General features: G+C 45.2%; 1 protein-coding gene across 4 annotated transcripts in view; it reads left to right on the top strand.

The window, feature by feature from the left end:
* ITGA7 (integrin subunit alpha 7) overlaps positions 1 to 13,130 on the top strand; it is a 307,450-nt gene that overhangs the window by 212,217 nt on the left and 82,103 nt on the right. For all 4 annotated transcript variants that reach the window (XM_086959129.1, XM_086959132.1, XM_086959131.1 and 1 more), the window contains 4 exons: positions 3,188 to 3,357; positions 8,070 to 8,219; positions 9,386 to 9,501; positions 11,486 to 11,672. In XM_086959129.1, the coding sequence (XP_086815255.1) occupies positions 3,188 to 3,357; positions 8,070 to 8,219; positions 9,386 to 9,501; positions 11,486 to 11,672 (623 nt within the window). The remainder of the gene's footprint in view (positions 1 to 3,187; positions 3,358 to 8,069; positions 8,220 to 9,385; positions 9,502 to 11,485; positions 11,673 to 13,130) is intronic.

Genomic DNA, 13,130 nt, shown 5'->3' on the forward strand with positions numbered 1-13,130 from the left:
TGGCGGTGCTTGGCCCTGATCCACCACAATTGTAGCGGTCCAGCTCCGAACCGCCACACAAGCGGGCGGATTGCAACTGGTGGAAAAGTGGCGGGCAGTAAATCACACCGCCGCGGTCACGACGCGGGGACCGGCGGCTTTCCGGGTTTTGATCGCGGGCAAATCCAGCGGTGCCCATCCGCCCGCCATCCTAACAGTCCCCATGGTTTCTAATCTCTGCCAGGCACCCGTATCTATATCATTTGCAGCGATGCTAAACAAAGAGGGCAATGTTGCGGACCCTCCTTGAATGCGCACTGGTTCCATCAAACGTGCATTCTCCAAAGCAGATTTTCATAACAATATTAGAAAAAAGTTAGATAGTAACGTGCAATAAGCTTCTGTCTATGGCCATAGCTCACAAGCTATCCTATAACATTGGTTTTGATCCAGAGAGACTGAGCCGAAGGCTAGGCAGATATACAGCTTTCATCATGGAAAGAAAGGAGTCAAAGAACCATCAACATTTGTGGGATTTCTCCTCTATCCCCCAGCTGGCGTTAAAAGTCAAATTTATTTTAATTTTATTTTGATAGTTTTATATGGCGCAAACTTGACTCTTGTGGGTATCATATCACTTTACAGGTATACAGATAGAGGAGCAATAACAACAATAACATCATATTAGGGAAAAATACAGTATGTTAGACCTGGCATCTTTTGGCATGTTTCCCCTATCTTTTTGCTTTCTGACCTTCAGGTTTTGCCTATGTTTTTGCTGGCTCGGTGTTTCTGCACACTTTCTCACTGCTGTCCAGTTCTAAAGTGCAAGTACTCCTATTGTAAATTGTATTATGGATTACTGTTTCCATAATTGGCACATTTGATTTACTGGTAAGTCCCTAGTAAAGCGCACTATCGGTGCCAGGGCCTGTAAGTCAAATGCTGCTGGTGGGCTTGCAGCACTGATCGGGCCACCCACACAAACAGCCTTTCAAAGGGTTCTTAGACCTGCCACTGCAGTGTCTGCATGCAGTTTTTACTGGCATGTCGACTTGGCTAGTGCATCCTCTTGTCAAGCCCAAACCATCCCTCTTATTGCATGTGAGTCACCTCTAAAGTAGGCCCAATGTACCCCTATGGGCAGGTTGCAGTGTATTTGAAAAGGAGGACATGCACTGGTGTGGGTAACATGTCCTGATTGTGAAATACAGTATATTTCGTTTTTCACTATTGGAAGGCTATCTGTTCCGTAGGATAGAATGGGAAGTATTTGGTAACATTTTACAAGTATATCTTCCCATTGGGACAAGATGGAGAGATGGAGTTTATTATGCCTGAACTCAGAATGTAGAAATGCATCTTTTGGTAAAGATGATTTTTATGTTCTGTGTTTGAAAATACCACTTTTAGAAAGTGGTATTTTCTTGCTTACCCATCCTGTGTAACTTTGCTGGGTTATGGATTGACTGTCTGGCTTTGGAGTGACAGGGGCTGGGGATGTGCATTCTCATCAAACAGCCACTGGGGGGGGGGGTCGAGGTGTGTCCTGCCTATTCTGAATGAGTCAGGGCTGAGCTGAATAGACCTCGGCTTCATTTAGAGTAGTGGGAGGAGATTTCCTTGCACCTGAATGGGCCTGGTCTGATTCGGAGAATGTTGTCTCTACCTCCAGCCAGGAAGCTGGACCAGAGAGGACCACACTGGTTTGGACTGAGCAAAGGCACTCTCTGCCCAAGAGAACAAAGGGAAGCTGATCATAAATATTGGAGCCCAAACACCGGAACATTAGAACTGTGGGATCAAGGAACCTGCCATGGAGAAGAGCTGTAAGAGCTGCCAGGAGGAGTACTGCCATGTTGCTGTTTTGTTGCCTTTCTGGGCTGACCTGCTGTTGCGCTTCTACCGCGCTTCTGCCTTGGGCAGTGAAGGGACCGGATTGAACTTTTTTCCCTTGCTGCTGAGTATCTCCAAGGGCTTGAAATACAGCTTGCCTCCTGTTCACGAAGTTTCAGGGACAGCAAAGACTTCACTTACTTCTGGGGACTGACTCTGGAACTGTGAGTTTCAGTTGCCACAGAGAGGGAAAGCAGCCCACACCATCCATGACATCGCTTTTGGCTCCAGGTCCTGAAGGCACCGCAGAAGGCACCGCCACACTTCGCACCGCAACCATGGTCTCACTGACAACGAAGATCACCACGGAGCCACTGCTTGCATCATGACCTGTGGGCATGGCACTCAGCACCGCCTCGCTTCACTCCACTCCACCACCCTGGTCTCACTGACAATGATGTTGCCTGCTGAACTCAACACACGCGTCTGCACCGTGGATTGGGGCACCACTTGTAAGTCACATAATGCACCGCATTCTGGGCTGACCGACGCCAGCTCCCATCAACCGGCACTGTCTCTTGCGCCGTGACCTGTCAACACCATAACGAGCACTGCCCACAGCAGCCCTGGTGTTACCAATGCCGCTGGACGACCGTCACTGAGCCGCTGCCTGCACGCGATTTGAGGGCACCGCTTGCCGCACTGCTACACTTCACATCGCAACCGCAACGGTTGCCACGACCAGCCCACACAGATGCGGTCGACGGGAACCAAAGGTAATGTTTACGAATCTGCTGACACTGACGCTGGTCCACACCGACACAGCTGGCAAGGAATGTTGGAGTCTGTTGTTTTCAGCACCGCAGTAGACCCTGATGGAGCAATAAATTCCTTCCTTTCTGTGCACCAGCCAGCAGTCTACCCCTTCCACCCAGCAGCACTTTATGGGAGTGAAATAACAGGGCTTGCTCAGTTTCAATTGTTGTTTAGAAGTGCTTAAAATCTAGTCTTGGACTCCCTTGAAGTTCTGTGGTCCAGGCCATCAGGATAGACTTGAGCCCTATACTGATGGAAATGTTAGTGTGGTCTTGAGTGTTAGGCTCCCTGACTAAATAAATAGCCCTGAGCCCATTAATGACCTTTGCACTCAAACGTGGAACACTTTGTTTATTACCTGAGCAAGTATTTAAGGTTGCAAATTTTAAAAATGTACAGATGAAGGAATACTATTGTTACAGGTAACTAATTTTCCTCTTAGTAAAAAGGGTGTGGCTTTCATAGTGGATCACCTTTTCCTTTCTCTGACTTTTGTTCTTTGCTCTGCTCTGGTACATGTCTGTCCTACTTTTGATGGCTCTTTTCTCTCCACCAGCTCTAAGATATATGTTTGATGCTGACACTGAGAGGCAGAACCTGGGAAAGGCGCCGCGATTATCTTTTCTGGATCGAAGGGCCACAGACCAAGAACATCAATATTCAAATGAGGTGACCCTTCCACGTCAAGGAGTGCGTTCCTGTGTGATGGCCACGTTCCAACTAAAGGTAAACAGCACAGCTCAGGACTCCTCAAAATGTCCCATATGGAATAGCAATAGATCATGTCCTACCTGCTCGCTTATTGATGCTCATTAATAACACGCAGTCTGATTCTCTCCTCGTCTTACTACTCACGAGTCCTGGAAATGGATGGTACTGTTTTTGCATGATATGATGGGGACAATATTTGATTTAGTTTTCATTGCACAGCTCTTTATTTTGAGTGATTGCTTCACGAGTACAACACCTTGATTAAAAGTGGAGGTATTACAAATTTGGAAGTGGCAGCTTGCAAGATGTTGAGATCCAATGGAGCCAGGTTGGGTCTGGGGTGTGCAGTCGTAGATGAAATATTATCAAGGTAGTTATAAACTCTTTAAACCTTTGGCACATTTTATGTTTTGCTCTTTGAGGTAATACTATTCATGTGAATCATCCCCAGTCCCTACTGCGGGTTTCTGAGGTAGCTGATACTTAGTTTGTGCTCGCTCGTCACTCAAAGACAAACAGCCCAACGATTGTATATATACTGCGCATACCAGACTGCCAGTTGGCTGTATTGTTTCCTCTGTTCTTTGTCTTTCGGCTGCGTAAAGGCTAAAGATAACATTTGCAGTCCTTTTGATAATATAACAGGAAATCAAACTGGTGACGTTTTGCAGTTCTTTTCCTAGAAATGAAAATGGTTGAAATGTTTTTAGATGGGCAGTGGCATTCATCAAAGAGGAAGGGGACACTGTTGCTTAAACTCAGCAGACTTTGCTGCAGTTTATTCTTCAACTTTTAGGAGTAAAGACCACACACAGTTGTCCTTTTCATCTAAATGTCTTCGGAAATGTTGCCTCTTGAAGCAGTTTCCACTTTACTCTATATTTTTTTCTTTATTCAAATCATTGTTTTTTCTAGATTTGAGGCTTTTTTGAAAGAAATTTTTCGCGTTGCATTATCCTGTCACTTGTTCATGGAGCCAGTAGAGGTATTTTTGACTGTGTTTCCCCTTGTGGCGAAACAGTGCAAAAGAGGGACTACTTTGCTAGCCCTCTCTGTGAGAGGTTTTCTACATTTTTCAGAAATCACTTGCTTGGAAGCTAATGCTAAGTTATAGGCAGCTATTGTGGGCTTTTATGTGGGACTTTCCTGTCCTAGAATGAAGCTAGAGCTTCAAATGACAGGAGGAACTGCCTCTACATCGGTCTGTGATGTGCTGCCCTTGATCTACCCGGGTTTCTCCCTCCAAAAGGCGCATTCCATTCAACTCAGTCGCAGCTCAGCGATAATTTTTTCACGCTAACCAAGCAATAGCGATAATTATCGCTATTGCTTGGTAATATGCCCCACTGTTTTCTCAGCCACGTGCAATATATAGTGTGAGTTTGCAAATTACAATCAAAACAAAAGGATTGACTCTAAACTAGTGTTTGAGATAATCAACTTACGGCCAGATGTATCAAAAAAATGTATTGCGATTCCCTAATCGCGAATCTTTGCGATTCGCAATTAGGGAATCGCAAAACGGCATGCATGAAAGTGTGTAGTACACTTTCTGGGATTCCCAAGGGGTCACAAATTACCTACCCCATGAATATTAATGAGGTAGGTCACAATTTGAAACCCCCTACGAATCGCACAAATCACAGGGATGGTGCCCTGCTGAGATCAGCAGACCACCATATCTGTGATTGCTTTTAAATTAAGTGTAGGGAAATCAAAAAAGGGGGGAGGAAGAGGTGGTGCTGTAGGGCACCGAGGTGGGCACGTCCTCCTCTTGCAAAGGTAACAGTAATCAGAGAGGTCCACCTCTAGGAGGATCTGTGTGTATCCTGATGTCTATGGAATACACACAATGTGTTAAAATACCCCTCACACACCAAAAGGGCCCTTGGTGTCATGCTTCATCATCGGGGTCTTCCCGCCCGGCTGCCGGACGGGGCAGTGCTGCGACAAGCGACTACGCTGGAGCACCTTTTAAATGAGGGTGCTATGTGAGTGAATTGGAGTGAGTGTCATTGGGGTCAGGTGTGATGAAAAAGTGATGTTAAAAAATGCCTGGCCTAGTGATAGAAAAAAATATTTAATAAACACTGGCTGGTATTATTAAAAGAAGTGGTGTCGGAAAGGGTAAGCGGGTTAATGGGCTTACTTTCCTGTGCGGGTCAACATGTTTCGGGGCGCCAAGCCCCTTCGTCAGGACCGGGGTCAGATCCCCCTGTCACTCACTAATGTATCTCCACAAAAAGGTGTATGTACAAAAAAAGATGTGGTGGTAAATACATTTATCAATGTGTATAGATATACAGTTTATACTAATACACTTCCCTTGCTAATGTTAAGATACTATTGTAGTATGCTTAGCAAGTTGAGGAAAAATGCCCCATGAGCCAACTCTAGATCGAAGGGTATTCAAGGGTTCAATCAACCCCTAGCCTCGATGTGCTTCCTCCTCCGTCCGTGGCTTCCGTGATCACGGAATCCCGTTTACCCTTTCCGACACCACTTCTTTTAATAATACCAGCCAGTGTTTATTAAATAATTTTTTCTATCACTAGGCCAGGTATTTTTTAACATCACTTTTTCATCACACCTGACCCCACTGACACTCACTCCAATTCACTCACATAGCACCCTCATTTAAAAGGTGCTCCAGCGTAGTCGCTTGTCGCAGCACTGCCCCGTCCGGCAGCCGGGCGGGAAGACCCCGATGATGAAGCATGACACCAAGGGCCCTTTTGGTGTGTGAGGGGTATTTTAACACATTGTGTGTATTCCATAGACATCAGGATACACACAGATCCTCCTAGAGGTGGACCTCTCTGATTGCTGTTGCTTTTAAATTAAGCAATTTTTTTTTGTAAATAAAACTAGATGCTTTACAAAAAGAAAAATGAAAAGTTTTATTTTCATTTTTTAAGAGCAGGCAGTGGTCAGTGGGACCACTGCCTGCTCTTAAAAATGCTTTTACAAACATTGACAAAGAGGAAGGGGTCTTTTGGGGATCCCTTCCCATTTGTGAATGAGTTACCACCTACCGAATTCACGACCACAAAACATTCATGCATACGGTTAGGATTTGCTATTTGGAAGGGAAGCCCTAAACACGCCCCTTCCAAATAGCGAATCGCAAACCCATTTTGCGATTCAGTAATAGGTTACCGAATCACAAAATTGGGTTTGATGCATCGCATCGTTTGATGCAAACGGGCGGATTCAGCGAATCAGCCCATTTGCGAGGAGAAAAAAACTTGATGCATCTGGCCCTTAGACCCTGGGAATAGTAATAATGAGGGCATTACTGGTAGATCACATATTGAAATAGGGTCCTCAAGCACTGTAGAGTTCAAGACTGCTTAACAACAGGTACACATCCTGCCTTAGAACATAGCAGGTTGGAGCTCTAAGCTCTCTGACCACTTATAGGGAGTGGTTCAATGAAAACTTTAATATTTGTAGCTTTTAGGAGACATGGGACACCTCTCCAGTGTTTTGGTCAGGGTAGGTGGATTTTAGTCAGGAGCCAGAGTGCTAGGGGTAGGGCACCCCTCTGATGACTTAACAGTATAGGTGAAACTTTCCTCGACCAGTGTGGTCAAGAAGCTAGACACATATGTTCACCCGACTCGATGGGACTGTTAATTCATTTTAATAGCAGTCCCTCCCTAACAGTTTATAACATATATGGTCATACTACCCCAAAAACAAGGAATCGCGCTTATTAAGATTGCTGGGGTCGTAAGAATGGTAAAAGAACGGTATGGATGTCACGTACTGGGTAACTGGTGCAGAACCTCACAAGGGGACTTAACCAAAAACAATTTAAGCATAAGAACACCCCCAAATTTGATAATTACCTCTATAATATCGCACTATCGCAAGAAAAAGCGTTCTCGGTGAAATTTAGGTTTGAAACGGTCATAGTAAATGATGTTGGTCAAACTGGACCCCAAATAACCAAAAAACTAATATATGTTCTGTGTGTAAGCACGATGTTGAAATTGAACGTTTCCTTTTGATTTTGCAATGCATTTATTAGCATTAGAAAGAAATTGATCTTACTGATCTGTCGATCATGGGCAGTCAGACCACATTACACAGCACTGAGAATTATAAGTCAGATACTAGTGATGTCATAGTTTTGGCCCAACACATTTTCTGGTTTCTGCATGGCGTCTGACATATTTTTTTAGCAAATCAGAAAACTAAACACCCTCTTGAAATGGACTGTATTACCTCCTAGTCTTGGGCATGATTTTAGTTATTAAGAGGCATTGTGATTGTTTTTATTGCTCAGTACATTTTATACATATAATTTATTAGGTGTATCTGTGCTACTTGACTGGCACATGTTGTTATTTGTATTTTGCACTAAATGCAATGGTTATTGTTTAATGTTTTATAGGGTTATCCGCCCAAAAAACGTATTGATTGAAATTACAATCAAAGATTAATAAAAAGGAGACACCAACTTTGATACCACAGAGCCATACAGGATTTTCAAATGTTGTTACTTCTCTTACCATCATACCCCAGGAGGGCCATGCAGCCTGAACAGTCAGACAGTCATGCCTCAATACGGACCAGTGTCCGTATTGTCTTGCTGTATTCTAATCTAACCCTGCTTAGTTAAACAGAGCTGTATATAAAACCGGGCCCTCGTTGGCTCACTCACCCCTTTACTCTGTCACTTACCTGCTTCTCATTGGCTATCATTCGTGCTTTTTCAGGAAGACATCAAAGACAAACTCCGGCCCATTCCGGTGACTCTATCCTACAACATCAGCCGTACACAGCAGAAGCGTCGTTCGGCTGGTGCCGACCTGGGGCCACTGGCACCTGTCCTGAATGCCCAACAGTCCAACTTCTACAAGTCAGAGGTATTGGGGCGGGTGCTTCTTAGTTCCAATAACCACTGGTTAAAATTAAAGACATACAAGTGAAGGTCAGTCTCTAGCTGTAGGAGGGAGCTGAGGCAATAGTTCTATCCAGGTATGAGGGTGCAGTTGGTTCAAATGTGTTCCCAGCATTAGAAAGGCTGATTGAGTCAAGCGTAGACTAGAGTGTCGGTTCAGGCATGGGTTCATTTCCTTCATGGTGACACTTTTTCAGTGCGATTGTCACTGTAGAAATAGGCTGCTTCATAAGGTTGCCACCATCAGAAACAAAGGGAGATTGGCCTCCAACCATGGGCCACTACAAATGGGTGTGTCCTTCAAGAATGGACCACTTCAAGGGGATCCCTTCTTTAGGAATGGGTGGCCATAATGGAACCCCTATATCAGGATTGGCCACTATAAGGTGACCCCTGTCTTCTAGAAGAGGGAGTTGGGAAAGAGCAGTTTGGCCTAAACGTTGATTATTGATGAAGGGAGACGGGCAATACATGCAAGCCATAGATATTTCTAGCCATAGGCTACAAAAGCAGTCATCTGTGGTGCCACTTGATGAATAGTGGGCAGGGTGAAAGGGGCACTGGCATCACCAATATTTAACCCTGTATTGTTTTACAGCAAGTCTTGAGTTGGAGCCAAAATCCTTTGACAGGCCCTTGGTTCCAGGCGTGTTCAACTTGGCTAGAGGGAGCCCAAGGACCTGAACCAACAAAGAGTATAGAAATAAAAAATCGGTGATAGGTTACCGACTCGCAAGTACTCCCCTCAGGACCCCTTCCCTTTGCGAACTGTGGTGGCAGCTTCAGGGGGAGTAGGTTGTGGTCTGGGGCCTATTGCCAACTCTCTCTGAAAATTTCCTAACTGAAAAACGTATTTATATATTTTTAAAGCAGCCCTGTTTCCTTTTAGTACACAGGCCTTTCCGTAAAATTCAAAAAGTCGGTACCCCACTTTCAACTGCTTTTTGCAAACAACGTTTCATACATATGGCCCTATGAGGTACCTGTTTGAACAATGCTACTGCTGAGACGGGGCGTATTTCCTTTAAGAATACCAAGCACTGGGGTCCTGGACATTTAGAGTCAGCTGAGAGGAGCAGAGTTTGCATTAGGAGTTCTTCATCTTTTTGGACTCCTCCTGTCTCCCATCAGGTGCACTTTCTGAAGCAGGGCTGCGGGGATGACAAGATCTGCCAGAGTAACCTGCAGCTGCACTACACCTTCTGCTCCCGTGTGGGAAACACAGACTACTTCGAGCCTCTGCCCAGGTGAGTTTCAGCAGAAGGTTCACTGAGTAGTGTCTAGTTGAGGATCGGGAAATCAGTCTTTCAGGGGAATGCCATGCAACCCTCATGTAAGTGACTTTACAACTCATGAGGGTTGGGGAAAAGTTGCCTTGCATTACATTGGCGAGTGTTGCAGAGGAGGGACACTTCCCTTCAATCCTTAGTTGGTTGTTAGGGCAAATCGGTTCTCCAGGCCACAGGTGAGTGTGAGAAAGATGTGTGCACAAACCTTGGTTGAATATGGCTGGAAAGTGCTGGATTTACCTCTGGTGAGTGTTGTGGCGTTAAAGATCGCCCAGCAGCCCTGAAGTAACTGTGAGGGAGAGACCCCCTTACAAATCCTGTGTGTTTCCATTTATTTATTTTATATAGTGCGACGTGACCCAAGGGTATCAGAGCGCTTTACAGTTACATGAGGTACAGTTTAGAGTATAGCGGGTATAATAGCATTAATATATATGTATATACGATTCCGATACATGTTTTTCTTATCAGTTTCAATAATAACAATTTTAGGAACTGTTTAGTGTATAAGGTGTAAGAGCATTCCTATACAAATGATTCCGATATGTCTTTCCCGAAAGTTCTACATCAAACAATTCCCGAGTAGAACTGCAGTTAGCTAATTTTTCTCAGCTTAGCTCATGATTTTATCTTGACATTCTTTGTTTCTCTGTAGATGTAACACACCTGCATCATCTCTGGCTGGCAACAGTCTTTGGTTAGTTTTGGTGTCTTTGTGGTTATTCTGTGCAGGATGTGTCCGTATCTGACTGGACTATGTGATGTTTGGCTATTAATCTCGATGCTGTTGGTGAACAAGCTTGCCTAAGGAAGGAACTTACTCAGGAAGATCTTCGCTTCCCTTTTGAATATTGCAGAGTTTGTGATTTTTCTAATGTTTGGAGGGAGTGAGTTCCAGATTTTGGGGGCTGCTTTGGCGAAAGCTCTGTCATACGTTTTCTTCTTTCGAAAGATGGGTGGTTTCAGCAACAGCTCTCTGGCACTCCTGGCTGGTCTGCTTCATCCTGATAGCTCAATTTTCTGGGCTAGGTACCTTGGTATTTTGTAGTGGAGCGCTTTGTGGGTAATACATGCCAGCTTAAGTTGAATTCTAGCTTCGTGTGGTAACCAGTTTAATGCTTTCAGGTGTGGGGAGATATGGTTGTATTTTCTAGACCCAGTAATGAGTCTTGCGGCGGTATTGAGACATGCTCTTAGTGGTGCTGTGGAAGTTTTTGTTGATTCCTTGTCCCCCATCCACTGGCATAATGATAGTTGAGGGTACACCCCTTCAAGGTGAAGAAGGGGCCCCCACTCCGTATTTAATATGGAGATCTCAGGCCTGAGTACTGTGCTGATGGGGAGCCCTGCACCACGGAGGCTACGGGGGCCTGTGTTACGCTCCTGCCCTCAACCTCCCTCCTGTTGCTTCCGCTGGCCACATGCCCAGCTGGCTCACATAAATAAATAAAAGTTTGCATGTTTTATTTTGTTTTTAATTGCTGATCCAACTTCGATCAGTCACTAAAAAAGAAGAAAAAAATATCCTGCATCATTTTGTAGGCACACTCAGCTATAAAATGATGCAGGTGGCTGCGTCAAATGCTTTTTATTTACACTTAAGCCACGCTGTACTGCTTCAGGAATGCTGTTCAGCATGGATAAAAGACAACATGTCACAAGTGCAAGACCTATTGACTTGACCAGTGCTTGTTCTACCTTGAGGCAGATTCCACTCTCTCTGCTCTGATTCTCTTGTCCTTGCACAGATTCCCCTGTTTGCACCGGTTTATTTATCCATGTCCTGCTTCCCCTATCCCTACAGTGATTCTTCTATCTGGGCTGGTGGCCCAGTTTCTCAGCCCTGAGTCCTCTGTCCTTGCCATGTTTCCTCTGTCCCTGCAGTGTTTCCTTTACCTCTGCATTGATACTTCAGTTTGCACTAATTCCTTTTTGCCTGCAGAGGAGAAGATGGGAAAGCTCTTTTCGCCATGACAGACGAGAAGGAGGACATTGCTCTTGAGATCCGGGTCACAAACCATCCCTCAGATGCCTTACACCCTCAGAAAGACGGCGATGACGCCCATGAGGCGCTGCTCACCATCAGCTTACCAGAGACACTGCTCTACTCGGGGGTTCGGTCATCAATGGTAAGAAGAGAAAGTACAGTGTGCAGAGAGCCTCCGAGAGTGCAGCTAAATCTGAGACAGGGCCACTAGTGATGAGACAGTTTCTAAAAGAGCGTCTGTGCTGGCTGCTAGTTCTGATACAGTGCCAAGAAACCTGCTTCTGTGGCAGCACCACAAGAGCTTCAGTGTGTACAGCTAGTTCTGAGGCAGTCCCACAAGAGCCTCGGTGTGTACAGCTAGTTCTGAAACAGTTCCACAAGAGCTTCAGTGTGTACAGCTAGTTCTGAAACAGTTTCACAAGAGCCTCAGTGTGTACAGCTAGTTCTGAGACAGTTCCACAAGAGCTTCAGTGTGTACAGCTAGTTCTGAAACAGTTCCACAAGAGCTTCAGTGTGTACAGCTAGTTCTGAAACAGTTCCACAAGAGCTTCAGTGTGTACAGCTAGTTCTGAAACAGTTTCACAAGAGCCTCAGTGTGTACAGCTAGTTCTGAGACAGTTCCACAAGAGCTTCAGTGTGTACAGCTAGTTCTGAAACAGTTCCACAAAAGCTTCAGTGTGTACAGCTAGTTCTGAAACAGTTCCACAAGAGCTTCAGTGTGTACAGCTAGTTCTGAAACAGTTCCACAAGAGCTTCAGTGTGTACAGCTGGTTCTGAAACAGTTCCACAAGAGCTTCAGTGTGTACAGCTAGTTCTGAAACAGTTTCACAAGAGCCTCAGTGTGTACAGCTGGTTCTGAGATAGTTCCACAAGAGCTTCAGTGTGTACAGCTAGTTCTGAAACAGTTCCACAAGAGCTTCAGGGTGTACAGCTAGTTCTGAGACAGTCCCACAAGAGCCTCGGTGTGTACAGCTAGTTCTGAGACAGTTCCACAAGAGCTTTAGTGTGTACAGCTAGTTCTGAAACAGTTCCACAAGACCTTCAGTGTGTACAGCTAGTTCTGAGGCAGTCCCACAAGAGCCTCAGTGTGTACAGCTAGTTCTGAGACAGTTCCACAAGAGCTTCAGGGTGTACAGCTAGTTCTGAGACAGTCCCACAAGAGCCTCGGTGTGTACAGCTAGTTCTGAGACAGTTCCACAAGAGCTTTAGTGTGTACAGCTAGTTCTGAGACAGTTCCACAAGAGCTTCAGTGTGTACAGCTAGTTCTGAAACAGTTCCACAAGACCTTCAGTGTGTACAGCTAGTTCTGAGGCAGTCCCACAAGAGCCTCGGTGTGTACAGCTAGTTCTGAGACAGTTCCACAAGAGCTTCAGGGTGTACAGCTAGTTCTGAGACAGTTCCACAAGAGCCTCGGTGTGTACAGCTAGTTCTGAGACAGTTCCACAAGAGCTTTAGTGTGTACAGCTAGTTCTGAGACAGTTCCACAAGAGCTTCAGTGTGTACAGCTAGTTCTGAAACAGTTCCACAAGACCTTCAGTGTGTACAGCTAGTTCTGAGGCAGTCCCACAAGAGCCTCGGTGTGTACAGCTAGTTCTGAGAC

Source organism: Lissotriton vulgaris, chromosome 1_1 (genome assembly GCF_964263255.1).
Source record: "Lissotriton vulgaris chromosome 1_1, aLisVul1.2, whole genome shotgun sequence".
Taxonomy (NCBI): Eukaryota; Metazoa; Chordata; class Amphibia; order Caudata; family Salamandridae; genus Lissotriton; species Lissotriton vulgaris.